At 36.9% G+C, this 18,231-nt stretch overlaps 1 protein-coding gene across 5 annotated transcripts in view; it reads left to right on the forward strand.

Moving 5' to 3' along the window:
* LOC135195665 (EF-hand calcium-binding domain-containing protein 4B-like) overlaps positions 1–2,255 on the forward strand; it is a 127,107-nt gene extending 124,852 nt beyond the window's left edge. For all 5 annotated transcript variants that reach the window (XM_064222042.1, XM_064222040.1, XM_064222038.1 and 2 more), the window contains 2 exons: positions 460–561; positions 2,016–2,255. In XM_064222042.1, the coding sequence (XP_064078112.1) occupies positions 460–561; positions 2,016–2,192 (279 nt within the window). In that variant the 3' untranslated portion in view covers positions 2,193–2,255. The remainder of the gene's footprint in view (positions 1–459; positions 562–2,015) is intronic.
* Positions 2,256–18,231: the final 15,976 nt, after the last annotated feature.

The raw sequence follows: 18,231 nt of genomic DNA on the forward strand, positions 1-18,231 counted from the left end.
CAGTGCCTCCACCGGACACCTAAAGTCTGTTTCAGTTATAGCTAATAGTCTACTCAGTTCGCACAAAACTAAATAACTGCTAGAGGTAGTAAACCCGATTCTTGACAGCGTCACCTTGCGGACTCATTCAGCGCTTGTTCGTGATATATTTAGGTATAGAATATCAATTTTCATAAGGGCAAAGATAAGGGGTCTTAAGGGTTAATTTCTGTATGATTGACTTTTGCCGAAAGCAGAGACCAGGTCGTAATCAATTTTGTTTTAGCAGAGAGATTAAGAAGAATAAAACAAAAAGTTATTAATTAAAAACGTCCACATTATTGACGATAGAGAAAATGGCCTGGAACTTGAACGGAGAATTATCATTAGAATAATAGTCAAAATGTAACATGTTAACATAACAAAAATCATCCATTATAGATCATTGATTCGTGTGCATTCTTTGTCTCACCTCTTCAGGAATATGGTGACCCAAACCTTGTCCTTGCAATTATTGGCAATAAGAAGGATCTGCAGAAATCCAGGAGAGTCACCGTAGATAATGCTTACACCTTAGCAAAGGTAAGGCACTTACCAAACCAGCCTTGGAACCGATGTATTTTCGAATCCCAGCTCTCAGGTTTTGAGGTATTCATTCACTGGAGGCGTATACCAAATATTTGGAAACAGCGGAGTTGAGAGGTCGTTGGGCCTACTATGGTCCACAGAACTGGTGAATGTAACTAGCAAGCCGTTTCTCCCAGAAGTGAATTGAATGCCTTCCATCGTTTTGAGCGTGGGGTTACAACCCTCACCCACCTGCACCATTACTTTTCCATTTCATGATGATTAATATCCATTTGAGCATTCAAATTATTTAGATGAATTTGACTACGTAGGAGGCGGCACTGCTTAGGGTGTGCTTCGCAGTACTACTGTAGAGATTCCGTGGTGTATTGTTTTCAGCCTTTAGCTTTTATCCGATCCCTTGGGATTCCTTTAAAATAGCTGTCCAACTTCTTTTACTTTAGCTTGGTACAGTTTTAGGCACTTTTGGGGATTGATGCCAAGCTAAAGACAGAAAATAGCCCGGGGTATCGGACTTTGCATCCGTTGGTGCTGTCTTGAGAACGTTGTACGGAATTTCCTCTTAATTGATAGGGAAAAATCCAGGAATCAATTCGCAATACAAGTCTTGGATGGCGTAACCTTGGAAGTAGTATCATTGCAGTTTTCCCGTTTATGATAATCACTTAATAACTAAATTCTGTAAATACTAAAATGTCTAGCGTTATAAGTTATTAGGAAGTAATATAGAAAACTTCGTTAATCCTTACATCTTTCGCCATCAAAATTTCTCAGGAAAACCAAAATGGCTTTTGGACTTCAGAGAGATATCATTGACCATACAGAAAAGAGATATAGCATTTGAGCACTCCTTCTTGGCTTTAAGTTTTCTTAATCTCCACATGTTTACTAATCATCATTTACGTCCTTTCCAATGTTTAGCAGTAGGCTAATGATGCCATCCAAAACACATATGTATTTTCTCGCAGAATTTATCCCTAGGTACTGATGTTTAATTCGAAAATACGTCCTTCAAAACCAGTGTACTGGGATGATTGTGCAGCGAAATCATTGCAGGAACCAATCCACACTTATGGTATTAGGAAATCAGTAACCAGTATTTTATGGTTAACAGTACCAAATGATTTGTCGTATTCCGTTCTCCTTGTAGCTTAGCGTTCATTGTTGTTGTGGTTGAAATAATTTCAAACAATTTCAAAGTTATGAGCACTGTGTTGCTGTAACCTCTGGAAGCTACCTGTCACTGTGCCTCTGTTATACATCTTTGTACTATGCTATTGTACAGCTCTTGTTCGTTATAATTAATTTCAGACCTGCATCAGTGTGAATCTGATAGCTCTTTAGAAATCTTCTGCAGTCGTACATTTATTATTTGTTACCACGTCAGAAGCTAAAAATCTTTACGATGCGCTCGTGTTCTTGAGTTGTCTTATTATTCTTCTATGCAGGCAAACGACGCACTGCTATACGAAGTCAGCGCAGCCAAGGGCTTTGGGATCATGGAGGTGATGAAGCACCTGGCCGGTATTCTCACGACTGACCAGGAACACAGCATCGACACCAGTTCAACACTGACTCTCCACCAATCCCCTAATCCTAGACTGAATGGCAAATGTTGTCAATGACTTTGTCTTCGAGACTGATATTTATTAAATGTGATTTCTTGTGAATAAATATTATCTTATGTTTTGGTTTCTTCATTATTGACTTAAAACGAGTTTAAGAATCACCTTGGAGAGGTTATAGTATATCGAAATACACTTGGAAAATTTTCCGCAAAAAATTTTAGTTATAGAGAATGATTTGGAATTCTGTACCTGTTTTATTATTATTTTTATTTATTTTCTTTATTTTTTTTTTTTTTTGCTCTATCACAGTCCTCCAATTCGACTGGGTGGTATTTATAGTGTGGGGTTTTATTATTATTATTATTATTATTATTATTATTATTATTATTATTATTATTATTATATTATGATTATTATTGTTATTATTATTATTATTATTATTATTATTAGTTGTCATTGGAACGAGCAAAGCTCCCAAACATAAGTGAGGACCCAGTACCCTAGGTTAGATTTCAAATTCAAAATATTTATTGACATAAAAACAGGCGTCAAAAGGAACTGTTAGTCTTGCTAGACAGCCCACCCAAAATATCAATGACGCTACAACTAATTTTAACAAATGAAAACACTCTCTACATAAATAATTTCGAAATTACAAAAAGTGAATTTACACAAACCTTACAAGACTATTTCATAGCTATAATGTCCATACAACAGACATTCTGGTAAAGTCCACAATTTCAGTAGAAATAGACTAACATCTCTGTTATAATTAAATTGAATGCTACAATAGCACTTCAAATTGACTTAAATGTTGGAAATAACCAAAATTTTATTTACATAAATACATTTTATACCCCTTTTTTACGTAAAAGGAGAATTATTATTTTAATGTACAGAAAACAACCACTTCCATTTCACATCAAATTCCAAATAAGAAATTTGCTAGGGAACAGGTACACAGTATTACGGCAAACACTTAAACATTCTACAAATAAAAACAGTAACAAAGTAAATTATCAATTCTAATACCTTATGTCAATGTTTTTAAATTTTTGTGCAATATTCTTGTACAAATTATTATTAATGAAAAACACACTATTTGCTCAAAACAATTATTATTAAAATTTCTAAATTCTGCCAAAGAACTACATTCCATAATGTAATGGTGCAGTGTGTGCGAATTATCAGCGTCACAAAATTTACAAGGGTGACCCTCTCCATTCTTATATTCCCAATAGTATTTATAGCCTAGTTTAAGTCTCATAATAATTCCATCACATTTAGCTGAAGACTTCCCATAAGTAAAACGTGTATTGTTACTAATATAATCATAATGAGACATACTGTTGCTGCCATTACTCATGATTGCCCTAGCCTTCTCAATGTTCCATCCTTCCCTTACTCTTGCCTTGTGTGACTTTATTTTCCTCATACTAACTGAAGTGGCGTAATCTACAGATTCTTTATTACACCCTTGTTTAGCTAATTCATCAGCAACATCATTAAAATATATATACCACAATGTGAGGGTATCCAGACGAATTTTACACTGTAGCCTGACGCTTTTATAACAGAAACGTACTCTGCATTTGGTAACTATTCCATCATCAGAAGGTACTTTGGCATTTAAAGCCAAAAGAGCACTCTGACTGTCAACAAAGCCTATTATAGATTCTTCCTTATTTATTCCAAATTTCAAACACTCATAAATAGCAAACAGCTCAGCAGTGGTAGATGAGCTGTGATCACCAATACGTTTAGATATTTTCTCCTCTGAGCTACAAGAAACTGCCCATGATACAGTTAAATGGTTTTGAAAAATTTTTGGGTGATTATTACTGTTGAGACACATGTAAAATGTATCGCGTAAGATGATTATGTTGGCGTGTATGACAGGTACATTGCACTAGGGCCCAGAGTGTTGGATGTAAGGGAGAGGGGAGCTTATGAAAACAAGTAGTTTGCACCAACAGTGATGCTTAGAAATCCATAAAATTAAAATAAAAAATCATCAGTCAGAAAACTATTTGGTTAATGTATGACTAGGAATTAAAAGCGTCATAATATTACTGTTTGGAAGTCAAGTATTCAAATGTCCTTTTAACAACACAGTTAAAGTTAAATATATCTTAGTTTTACCAGACCACTGAGCTGATTAACAGCTCCCCTAGGATTAGATATTTTTACGTGGCTATACCCTATCGGCTCCTTCATGGCGATTTAGGCAATGTACTTCTCTCGAGTTTTTAAAGGCTTACCTTTCCCATTTACCCCTTTTAATCCATACGTCTGTCAAGGAGGTTCAACTTCCTTGGCGTTTGTTAATGTCTCCTGGGAGCAGTATACTTCTGGGTGTTCCCAGAAGTATACTGCTCCCAGTATACTTGCCTCGACACTCCTTTAAAAATATTTCCATTCTTCCAGGTCTCTGTTTTTCATAAGGGCCTAATTAAATATCATTTTGGACCTTTCTTGTGATTATCACAAGCATGGATTTCCTCACTTTTAATTTACTTGTTATATATATATATAGATATATATATATATAGAGAGGAGAGAGAGATGAAGAGAGAGAGAAGTTTCCCTCTGGTGTTTTTTTTTTTCCTTATTGAATATAGATATAATTATATATATAGATATATAGAGAGAGAGAGAGAGTGAGGAAGGATCGGGATGGGATGGGAGGGAGTGGAAGCTGAGGACGGAGGAAGGAGATGGAGTGCAGGAGATTGGAGAGATGTGGAGAGGAGAAGAGCGAGAGGGAGTTCCTGGGGAGACCCGGGGGGAGGGCTGAGGGGGCGAGGAAGAGAGGAGGGGAGAGAGTAGAGAGAGAGAGAGGAGAGAGAGAGAGAGAGAGAGAGAGAGAGCTGTTGACGTTTCAAAAGGATTATGTATGTCGACAGATAAGAGAGCGCAGCATAAATGTACATTGGTTACATAAATAAAATTATCGACAGCAATTTAATTTATTATCTATTCATACTATGGTCCTCAGTTTCTTTCCAGTAAGAGTATTCATAAAATTTTTCTATTTTTATATCTTTTCTTTACAGACTTAGTTCCAGCTTTGCTATTTACTCGGAATTTTTCATCGTTTTTTTCTTTGTTTTTGTATCAGTTTTTATCATTAACGTACAAGATACCTTTGCATGAATGCCATACCCGATGGAAAATATCTATTTGTGTTTTATAGTCTTTATAAGTTTTTGTCGAAACAAATATAAGATTATTTGGGTCATGAATGTCATATTGATAATAATACACAAGAATGGCAGGACTATATATAGATTTATTACTGCTCATGTTATTTATATAAAACGTTGACATAATTCATTTATATAAGTAAATAGATTTTGGGAATTGAATAAGTATTTGCATTTAGAATGAATGAAAAGAATTAATGAATATTTGCATTACGAATGAAAGAAAAGAACTGATGATTTCATTGAAATCCTGCTGATTGTTCTCTCCGGTATCATTGCTGCTTATGAGGAGCGTTGCAGTGTTTTTCTGACATCCAACATGGGTCCATGGTTTGCTTTTCTTTAGAAAAGGACTTAACGACCCTATGAACGATTTCTCGAGCCTGTGGATGAAGATTAATGCGAGAACGAGGACTTCCTTCCATGTTGTTTGTAAGGAGACAGACTCCTTAATGAGTCAGTGAGTGTTTTGACTGAGCTTCCCTTGCTGGGGCATGGGCTGTTTGACATCTTTATGCCCTGAAGTCAGCTTAACACCTGAGAGAGGAACTGGTAGCTCTGGAAATTTTTTTTGCCACGTTTAAGAATAAACTTTTTGTTTTATTGTTGTTAAATGCTAGAAAATTACGAGGGCTTTTAATAATTGGCAAAAATTGATCAGCAACCAATTATATTTGTGTTGTATAACTTATGCTGCCTTCATGTACCATAAAACGTTGAGTTGGAATATTTGATGTGGCAGCGCCGGCAACATAGGGGACAACGCCTAAATCGCCATGAAGGAGCCGATAGGGTATAGGAACCAATTGGTCACCTAGCAATGGGTCCTATAGCTTATTGTGGGATCCGAACCACATTATATCAAGAAATTAATTTCAATCACCAGAAATATATTCCTCTGATTCCATGTTGGCCACGCCGACAATCAAACTTTGGGCCACCAGGTCGGTAGCTGAGCGCGAAAACCACTCATCCAACGAGGAACTGAAACAGTAATACCTGTAAATATGCTGCAAATTTGCCTATGCTCCTTTGCGCATTTATGCTTTCAGTCGTGCGTGTCTGTGGATCATTTACATATCCAGTTTTTTTTCTTTGTTTTTTCTATTTAGGAACCAATCTTGAGAACATATGTGACCATATCCCATGGCACTTGATTAAGTAATAACAGCTGTCATATTGATTAAACAATATTAATTGAACAATGCTCAGGGTTTTTTTTTATCAGGAACTACATTAAAAACGTTTTGTTCAGTTCTTGCTTTAATGGGAAACCTATGAAGCTCAAGAACATCCATGACCTCATGTCATGGGACTATTAGTCAATAACTTATCGGTCCGAGTAAGCTGGAGGTCGGATCACGTCTTGTTTTCTCAGGATACAGTAAGCCATAATCATTATCTTGTATATTTTTTTTTTAATTTCACTTGTTACCACTAATACCGGTTTATTTATCTAATACTTATTTAGGATGCTTCTTTGGTGTAACTTCATTCCTCCTCATCATTTTACAGTTTTGAACATACAGTAGTTCACAATTTTTATATACTCAGTTGTAAAAGGAGGTCTCTTTTTGTAAGATGTTAACTACCCAAAAAGCCGGTGCCAGAAAGTTATATTTTCTTACATTCCGACACTAATCTCATTTTGATTTATGTAGTACTAGAGCGGACAGTGGCTGGTGAAGATGAAATTGGGTTATACCAGCATAAACCCTTGGCGTAAAGTGTAGTACACCTCTGGGATCTGTCTAACCAACTTAAACTTGGAAAAGTGAGTACTGTATAGTCCTGTTATCGTATGCTTTGCTTTACTATTGGTCATTTCTGTCTTTATTTTTACCTCTAATGTGCTTTCTAATACAGCAAAGAATGAAAAATACTTTTTTGTTGTTTTTAGCTGTGTAATTTTTGGTATTGTCTTACATGGTGTGTCTGCCACACAAACCATTTTTAGTCCAGTTTTTATAAACCTGTGTGATACCGTTTACATTTTCGTTGTCAAGTTTCCAAAATTTTAAGGATGATGTAACCTTTTCATTGCTTTTTATCCTTATACCAGTACGAGACGGCCAAAATCTTGGACCATTGCACTTTAGATAGCGGTAGTGTCACTAGCAATATTTTAGACTTCATGAAACATAATATGTACCAACACATATCATGTATTAGTACAATACTGTATCATTTTCCTTGTTGTTGCTTCCAGCACATTGATGTAGCGGTTTTTTGTTGGGGCGCGGGGGGGGGGGGGGGGGGTCGGGTGGACACAGAGGCAGTTGCCCAGGCGTTAAGTTCTTAGGGACTAAAAAATTTCATTAAAAAAAAGTATTTCTACACGAAATACAAACCTTAAGGAATGTTTCAGCGCAGCTGGAAATGGCCGTTTAACTTTTATACAAGGTGGTTCGGTACTTGAATTTAACTACAGTCCGAGTGGTGGGAGTCTGATTGCGAGTAGATCAGAGTCAGACGTGTTTTTGCGTTGCTCCGAGAGAAACTGAAATTACGGGCGAGGTTGTTTTTAGCTCTGTCCTACCCCTATGAATGGTGTTATGTGGTCAATATGGCTAGTATATGTTCAGTGGAAAATGACCTATTGGATATGATGAATACAGATAAGTTTGGTGTTTTGGTGTTCTTGGATCTTAGTGCAGACTCGTAGATGATTTTCCAATCCGTCGGAGTAGTAGATGATGCACTTGAGCTTTTGGTAAATCTAGGTAATAACTCTACGTCAGGTATTTCTTTAGAATTTAGTTTCCTATAGTATATGGTTACTTATTAAGAACTTGCCGTTATTTTTGGAGGGGTCGATTGTAATTAGCACCCAGGGGCTATAGTTGATTCACATCAACCGTGCATTTATGTCTAGGCCAGTCCCTTACGACGCTCCTGATTGGCTGTTGATAAGCCAATCACAGGGCTGGAAACTCTCAGTCTCTCGAGAGAGTTCACATAGGCAGGACGTATGTTCCACCTCTCCTGAAAGACATCCCTCAGGAGAGGTGGAACACAGATCCTACCCATGTAAACCCTCGAGAGAGAATGAGAGCTTCCAGCCCTGTGATTGGCTTATCAACAGCCAATCAGGAGCGTCGTAAGGGACTGGCCTAGACATGAAATGCACGGTTGATGTGAATCTACTATAGTACTAAATACGGCTAAATACATAGAATGCCCCATTCTCAAGTGGCTTTTGTATTTGCGGGACCGTTCCTTGCAGTCTGTGCGGAGTTATTGTCTAGAATTACCATATTGAGGATCAAACGGTTGAGAGTCGGAAAGGAAAGTAGCTTAAGGAGTCTGGGTGTTAACCCAGTGTGTATAAATGAAAATGGGGCTCCAGACAACTGATAGAGTTCGTGGTCTCGGGGTATATTATGGATTATGGCTTGTCACTCAGTCTATAAATTAACAATGCAGTAAAAGTTGCTGGATATCATCTCAAGAAAATAGCCGTTGTGAGGAAATATCTTGATGAGAGTTCTGTTAAGAATCTTATAAAAAACGGTGTTATAAACTGTCTAGATTATTGTAACTCGGTGTAAACGTACAGCTCAAGAAACTGCCGAATTATGAACAGAGCTGTTAGACTAATAAAAGGTGCTCCACAGACCACAGTGATTTGCACTGGCTTGGAATCCAGACTGGACAGAGCTCTGACCGTTAACGGGCGTGCGTTTTTTTCCTCCGTCGCTTTGTTGGCTGTTCTGCTGGTTATAAGCAATTAATGCTCTTTGTATTATATTGGACCCTGTTCAACGTGTTGCCTTACTATGGCAACCAAGGATGCCGTTGGAGGCGTTGAAGAAGACCTTGCTTTATCGAGTAGTGGAACGAGAAGGAAAAACCGAAGAAAATGAAAGTCAGTGAGATGGAAGTAGCTGAGAGTGATGGAAATCTTTTAGTCAATAAAAGGCTAAAAGTAGTGAGTAGGAAAGTTGTGAATAACAATACTCGTTCAAGTTTGATGGTTGATAATTCTGCTGGTGGCCCTATATGGTACTACATGGCAGTCGAATACCATTCAGGGTAATGGTCATGAAGCCAATAATGAAGGAGAACCAAGTTCAAGGACGTGTTTGTATTTTCCCAATGCACTGGAAATGGGTTATCATGGCAAGATGCAGTGGACGGTAAGACTATAAAACACATCCAAATTTTCAAGTATTGTTTAAGGAAGGTAAATATGGATCATATATAACAGTTAAGGATGATAATGCTGTGAATTTCTTAACTACCACTAGCTTTGAAGACATGTTATAAAAACCTAGGGGTGATGGGAAGTATACCAAGTTATTGCGTTGGGTTACCCTTTATGTATGGATCCAAATGAATTTTAATGGTAGATGAAAGAGTTGTTGGGCTAAAAGACGTGAGGTTAAACAGAAAGGTGAAACTAGTTTAAAACTGCAGGTGATGGCACTTATATGAGGTGAGGTTCCAGGTTCCCTGTCTTGGGTATAAACGGGTTGATGTGTTTAAGGAAAGTCCTATGTTATGTTTTAAGCAAATGGGGCCATTTTGCATATGAATGTGAGAGTAACTTCAAACGTAGATATTGCAGCAAAAGTCATGACTAAAGAATGTTTGGATAAAATAGAGAATAATGTTGAAATTGTTCCAAAATGTTGCAGTTGTGGAGGTGACCACAATGCTAATTCTTGGTTATGTAAAAAGAGGCCAGTTATTGGTGCTAAAACCCAAAGTATTTAAGTTTCTCAATCAATCACTGAATAAGAACGAAAACGGGGTTCTTACGCCAGCTACAAACGTATGGGAACGAAGAGAGAAAGAAAGGCAACTTCAAAAGGGGGAGACCTCTAGTCGTAATCTAGTTTGGGATAAACATGATAGTGTTATTCAAACACTTCGTTTAGAAAGAGAAGAACTTGAAAGGTAATGTTTGGCATGCATGATCAGCTATCAAAAGTGTGCAATGCTACTATAGTAGATTCACATCAACCGTGCATTTCTGTCTAGGCCAGTCCCTTATGACGCTCCTGATTGGTTGCTGATAACCCAATCACAAGGCTGGAAACTCTCAGTCTCTCGAGAGAGTTCACATGGGTAGGATCTATGTTCCACCTCTCCTAAGGTATGCGTCTTTCAGGAGAGGTGGAACATACATCCTGCTTATGTGAACTCTCGAGAGAGACTGAGAGTTTCCAGCCCTGTGATTGGCTAATCAATAGCCAGTCAGGAGCGTCGTAATGGAGTGGCCTAGACATTAAATGCACGGTTGATGGGAATCTATTATAGTAGAGTAGTTTCTATCGGAATGGAGGAGGATGTTTCTGAAGTGGATGATGTAGGTACTGGTTCTAATAATGTCAGTATTCAAAAGAAGGTTCAAATTGTAGATGGAGCTACTTGTGGTGATCTTATGCCTGTCAGAGAATGTGAAAATGCCGAATTAATGTGTACTGATTGTGTGTTTCAGGATAGCTCCATTTATGACCGAAATTATGAAATGACAGATTTGCCCAAAATGAAAGGAAAGGATGTGACAACTTGGTTGTAAGTCTTGCTTCCTTATTAGATACAGTACTAGAGTACATGCAGCGTCCAGATGAAGATCTTTAAATTAATGTGGTTACTTTTGCTAGAAAAATGAAGAAGGAAATTGACCAAAATGGAGGGGTCTTGTCCTAAAACACTATCGTGGAATGTAAATAGTTTAAAAAAAAAGAGGAACCGATGTTCATGCTTGGGTTCTTCCTCATGATTTCGAAGTAATAACGTTGCAAGAAACTGGTGTTAATGGGCTGGTTTCCAATTAACAGGTTATCAATCATTTGAACTTCCGGGATATATTGAGAAAAATATAAGGGGTCTAACTACCTTTTTGAAAAATAATATACCAGCAGTTTTATCTGTAGCGACAAAAATTAACGGTGCTGAATGTTTGTGTGTAAAATTATATTTAAAAGATATTGTATTTTATATAATCAATGTGTATGTATGTGCATGCTGATAAATTGGATCTTGAGAATTTACTTAAGGGTATTTTTAATGAGTACTGTTTATTTGTGTGCGATATTAATGCTCGAAATCATGATTTGGGAAGCAATGGTAGCCAAAAAGGATATGGTTTTGTATTAAAAAACATACTCAACTCATTGGAAAATGTCAGTCTTGTGGAATGGTGCACCAACGCACGTGAGAGGTGGCGGAATGAATTATGCTGTGAGAAGGAAGGTCGGAAGTAAATAATATTGGGATAAGTTCTTGGAAGAAATTTGATTTACTAAAAACATTGGGTCTGTATGGAATTCAGTCAATAAAGTGGGAAAAAAAAGGAAGGAAACCGTAGCTCATCGTGATCCGAATGGTAAGGCAAACGAATTGATTAAGAAATTGTCGGAAGCCGCAAGTATCAGAGGTCTCCCAAACAATGTTCAGACCTGCTTACGTAACAGGCAGTATAAACGAAGACAACTCGTGGCGTTACAAGAGGCTATTAATTGTGAGACTTGTTTGCTATTCACATAGGACGAATTGTTGTTTTGTATGAGAAGGGTAAATCTACCGCTCCTGGTGCGGATGGGATAACGTACGATGTTATAAACTGTTTAATTATGATGGAGGATAGTCCTTTGTTAGATCTAATTAATCTTTCATATAAAAATGGCAGGCTACCTGAGAAATGAAAAGTAGCTCTTGTTGTACCTATACTGAAGGACAACGGAGAATAAAAGCCTATTTCAGTTACATCTTGTTTGTGTATATTAATGGAGAATCTTGTATTGAATAGATTATATGATTGGTGACCAATCACCGCCGAATATGTTTGGATTTATAAAGGGAAGAGTACTTCAGATTGCGTTATTAATGCCTTAAGTAATGCTAATGTTAAATGAGAGCATTTGTTGACTTCAAAGGAGCATTTGATAGGGTTTGCAGTGATGTTATTCTAGAAGAGCTTGTCAACAAAGGTGTCAGGGGATTTTTACTGAGGTGGATTAGGAGTTACTTAACTAAAAAAAGAGCAAAAGTTTGGTTCCAAGGATATGAGTCCAAGGAAATGTTGATGGAGTTAGTTATTCCTCAAGGTGGTGTTCTTAGGCCTACCCTTTTTAATGTTTTGATGGATAAAATTGCGAGGCATAATTTTCCTGCTGGTACTGAGGTTATTGTTTATGCTGATGATATTTTGATACAGTGTGTTAGTGAAACCATTTTAATAAGGGCTATGGCAGAATTACAGAACTTGTGCATGCACTTGGGCTTGGTGATATAGTATGAAGAAAAGAGCAAATTTCAGTCAAGGATGGTTGATAGTAATACGGTTGCCATAAATGGTAAAACTTTGGAAAATATAAACAATTATAAGTATCTAGGTATGTACAGCCAGCAACAAAACCGGCGTCGCCCCGCCAAACCTGGCTTGGAGAGATCATGCCCTTCTTTACCTGAAAGGTGGCCCACGTTCAAACAACCAGTACATAGTTAGAATGGTTCGAATGGGAGGAGGAGGGAAATTACGGTAATCAAGCAAAGAAATGCAATAATGAATGAATTATATTTGGACAAAGAGAAGAGAGAGAGAGAGAGAAAGTATGAGGAACGGTAACGAAAGAAATGCATACAGTGTACAGCGAGAGAGAGAGAGACTGAGCTTTTATTCCTGTTTAGTTATTAATCTATTGGATATATTTGAGACCTTCTGCTTTAAGAAATGTTATCGTATATATTTTAGAAAATAATTATTATGAAATCTTATCACATCGTATTGTTGTAAATCGTTATATTTTCTATATAAAAAAGCCTTAAATATTATTGGAACTGACTATTCATATTAATATTATTCTTTTTCATAATCTATAGCAGCTGTATTCTCTCTCTCTCTCTCTCTCTCTCTCTCTCTCTCTCTCTCTCTCTCCTTGCACGTTTAACGGCAATGATGCCTCACTGCTGGGGTGTCCTCACAGGGCCAAATCATTGCAGAAGGGTTTTGTTTAACCAGCAGTGAGCGCCTTCCCTCTGCTCATTGGCACTGCTCACCATAACAACACATCTTAGAATTCCTTGAAACAGGTTTCCATTTGTAGTTCGTCTTCCGGAGAATCCCTCAAATGAACACCTGACAATTTCACCTTGCACAAAATTGGTTTATTGATGATCTTCTAATAGCTTCTTTCTCATTTTTCTTGATCTTCTTTTGTCTGTTAGGAAATCAGAGTTTTTCTTTTTCTATCCTCCCGTTTGACTTCTCTTTGGTTTATCTCGCTTTCCTCCAGCTCCTCTCATTTTCGCTTCTGGGACTCCTTCGTGTATCCATTCTTCCTTTATTTCTCGTTTCCTTGTATCTCTTCTCTGCAGACCTTCATGCACCCTTTTTCTGATTTCTCTCAGCCTTTCTGTCAGCCCTCCTCCTCCTTTTCAGTATCTACAACTAATGCCAACTGAATTTCTTCTTAGTACCTATAGGAACGTTATTTTTTACCTCTTGCCTCCCTGGAGCCCACTGTCCTCTGTCTTTTCTAAGTGAGCAGTTATGTCGTGTTTGGTATTCTCAATTTCTCCAAAAGTATTCCGTCCTGCACCTGCAAAAGTAGCCTATCTCTTCCATCTGCTCCAGAAATTTTTCTTAACTCTCTCTTCATCCTCTCGTCTCTCTCTCTCTCTCTCTCATCTCTCTATCTCTCTACTCTGCTCGTCTCCTCTCTTCTCTCTCTCTCTCTCTCCTTGCGCTTTTAACGGCATGATGCCTCACTGCTGGGGTGTCATCACAGGACCAAATCATTGCAGAAGGGTTTTGTTTAGCCAGCAGTGAGCGCCTTCCCTCTGCTCATTGGCACTGCTCACCATAAAAAAAAAAAACCACTGTAGTTTTGGAAGTTTTGTATCGCTCCAACTCTGAATTTATATATATTCAGAATTTCTGAATATATATACATTGAGAATTTCCAGACACGGTGTTATCGCTCCAACTCTGAATTTATATATATTCAGAATTTCTGAATATATATACATTGAGAATTTCCTGACACGGTGTTATCGCTCCAAACTCGGAATTTGATATATAATAGATTTCGGATATATATACATTGCGAATTTCCAAGGGACACGGTATCGCTCCAATGAATTTATATATATTCAGAATTTCTGATATATATACATTGAGAATTTCCAGACACGGTGTTATCGCTCCAACTCTGAATTTATATATATTCAGAATTTCTGAATATATATACATTGAGAATTTCCTGACACGGTGTTATCGCTCCAACTCTGAATTTATATATATTCAGAATTTCTGAATATATATACATTGAGAATTTCCTGACGGTGTTTATCGCTCCAACTCTGAATTTATATTTATATTCGAATTATGAATATAATACAATTGAGAATTTCCGATACGGTGTTATCGCCTCTCTGAATTTATATATATTCAGAATTTCTGAATATATATATATTGAGAATTTCCTGATACGGTGTTATCGCTCCAACTCTGAATTTATATATATTCAGAATTTCTGAATATATATACATTGACAATTTCCTGATATGGTGTTTAATCGCTCAACTCTGAATTTTTTATATATATTCAGAATTTCTGAAATATATACATTGAGCATTTCCTGACATGGTGTTACAGGTTTTTTCCCAAACTTTCCTTTTGAAGAATAACTTGTTTGTATCGCTCAACTCTGGAATTATATATATTCAGAATTTCTCGAATATTATATACATTGAGAATTTCTGAATATGGTGTTATCGCTCCAACTCGAAGTATATATATTCAGAATTTCTAAATACTAGTATACATTGAGAATCCTGACATGGTGTTACAGGTTTTCAACCCTTGAAGAATAACTTGTTTGTGGACGGTCTTCTGGCAGCTTGTACTATGTTGTTTTCACATTTTGGAGGGTTCCTTATTGATACCAGACATTTGGTTTCCTCTAAAAACTTGTTTTTATACCTTTTTGTGTTTGATGGCAGACTCTCTCGAGGTTGGTTTGAGAATCTGCCGGAGGCTTCGACTCGTCTCTTCTCGATTTCGAAGTCTTCCTCCATCATTGGAGACAGACGGAGACAGTGTGTTCGTTCGTTCGTCCTCTTCCATGTGTGTTTTGAAGGGCGCTTTACCCGTTGGGATTCTTGAGGACTTGGGAAGCCTTTCATCCTCCTGAGTTCCGGCACCTTAAGGTCACACTGGAGTCGACGCTTTTCCTTCGTGACGTCTTCCACTTTCTTCAGCAGGCTAGAACCTGAGTTCGAGGTCTTTCCTCTCGGATTCGCGCTGCCTCGCTCGCGTCATTTTGTTCCTGGATGAGCCTCGCCATCCGCGATGCTTATTCAGTCCTGAGCTGCTGGCTTTCTCCTTCGGTCGTAGGAGCTTCTCAGATCTTTGACAAAGCTGGCAGTTTGCCTTTGCTAACTGCACAGACAGATCCCTCACATAATGCAACGTTTTTCTGCCCAATTTCCTTTGTGTTGTACTTCATCTGGTGATTTTCTTCTGTGATCTTGAGGATCTTGTTTTCCAGCTGTTGGTTCTCCCTCTTTATCGTTCTTCTTCTCCAGAAACAACGTTTCAGCCTCGAGCGAGTGGGCCCTCTCTCCCCAGGCCTGCTGTTGCAACACCTCATGAGTGATCTGTCCAACGCCGATCTATATGTCAAGTTCACCTGCTGGATGGTGTCTCGCAAGGCCTCAATTCTCTCGTCCAGTTCCTTTTCCTTGGGCTCTTCAGCTCCATCATCAGAGATCTACATCTTCACCAGTGAATAGGCCGCTACAGCAAACAAGTTGACTGTTCCTGCGTCAGACTTCTCTCAGTAAATCGCTGGACATGTGGACAACAACGTCCGAACAACAGCTGCTGCCGAGGCCAGACAAGGCCATATTTTCTTCAAACTGGAATCCATATCTGCAGAGACCATACCCAGTTCTTACACACACTCCTCTTTCTCGATTCTTCATTGAGTTGCTATTTATCACGAGAGATATTTCGATTTGTCAAAATATATCAGGAAGTATTTTGAAATATTTGGATAATATCTTGGGTCTCCTGGTCTAATAAATTGTTGAAATAATCTCTCTCTCTCTCTCTCTCTCTCTCTCTCTCTCTCTCTCTCTCTCTCTCTCTCTCTCTCTCTCTCTCTCTCTCTCTCATCCTGCCCGAAAGTCGGAAATTCTTCATTTTTTCCTTCATTACGCATTGACAAGCGTAATCTTAGAGTATTAAGGAATAGAGAGAGAGATGGATTTTATTTTAGGGCAGAAAAACAGTGTAGTGGTATATATGTGAAATCACTCCGTTTGGACCAGAAATCTAATGTCTTTTTACCATTACTTTTTTTCGTGTCTTTTATGTCTTCAGTTAAGGATTTTTTTTTTTTTATTATTCTCTCCATCTATATATATATATATATAATTATATATATATATATATATATATATATATATATATAAATCACTCCGTTTGGACCCAGGAAATCTAATGTTTCTGCCATTACTTTTTTTTCGTGTTTTTTTATGGTCTTCAGTTAAGGATTTTTTTTTTTATTATTCTCTCCATCTATATATATATATATATATATATATATATATATATATATATATATATATATCTAAATATATTATATAGATGGAGAATCAATTAAAAAAAAAATAAAAAAAAAAAACCTTAACTGAAGACATTAAAAAACAAAACCACGAAAAAAAGTAATGGCAGAAACATTAGATTTCCTGGTCCAAACGGAGTGATTTCACATATATACCACTATACTGTTTTTCTGTGCTAAAATACAATCTATCTCTCTCTCTCTCTCTCTATTCCTTAATATTCAAAGATTAAGCTTGTTATGCAAAGCCCTTAACGTAAATGGAGGAAAAAATGAAGAATTTCCGACTTTCGGGCAGGATGAGAGAGAGAGAGATTATTTCAAGCAATTTATAACACCAAGAGCCCAAGACTATATATATATGTATATATACATATACATTATATATATATATATATAATATATATGGGTTAATGCATTATATATTTATATTTTATATATATTATATATTATATGTATATCTATATATATATATAATATATATAATATATATATGTTTGGTGGTGTGTGTGTATATATATATAATATATATATATATATATATATATATATGTATATATATATATACATACAACTTATCAGAGAGAGAGAGAGAGTGTGTGTGTTTGCGGTATTTTTCTTTGAGATTATCATAATACACAAAGTAGACTATGCCCAAGATTAGAAGAGGTTTGATTTGATTTGTAATATTTTTCTAAGTCCAAAAAAGGGATGAGTTTGTCATATTATTCTATGTCATGTAATACTTATGGCTGAAAATATTCACGTACAAACAAGGGTTGAGTTTGTGATATTTGTTAAACATATAATTATAAAAAAATTAAATACCATTTGTCAGCATTACTAAAATATAATGAAAGTCTATTTCAGAATCTTTAGTATCTCTCTTTTGTCCTTCTACAGTTACATCTTTTTAAAAGAAACAGGAAAAATCTGAATATGTTTATGTTTGGTAACTCATAAGACTTCACTATACCCCCTCCAACCCCCTTAAGGAGTTTCGTAATTTATGAAGGGCTCCTAATTGGTTGTTGCAATATGTGTGATCCACAGTTTGGCTTTTTATCCCTTCTGCAGTTTCTAACCCAAGTAAGGTAGTGGTCTTGCTTTGTTCTTGTCGGGAAATCTTAAACACAAAATTCACAAAAATCATTTCTGAATCTCACATGTCACATTTATTAACAACAGGCTTCCTGCACTGACCTCCAGACATTTTAAGGTATATTTGGGACTACTCACAGATCTTATAAGAGAAACTATTTGCTTAATTATCAAGGTATCTGAACCATGACATAAAAGCTATTT

The sequence above is a fragment of the Macrobrachium nipponense genome, chromosome 16 (assembly GCF_015104395.2).
Source record: "Macrobrachium nipponense isolate FS-2020 chromosome 16, ASM1510439v2, whole genome shotgun sequence".
Lineage (NCBI taxonomy): Eukaryota > Metazoa > Arthropoda > Malacostraca > Decapoda > Palaemonidae > Macrobrachium > Macrobrachium nipponense.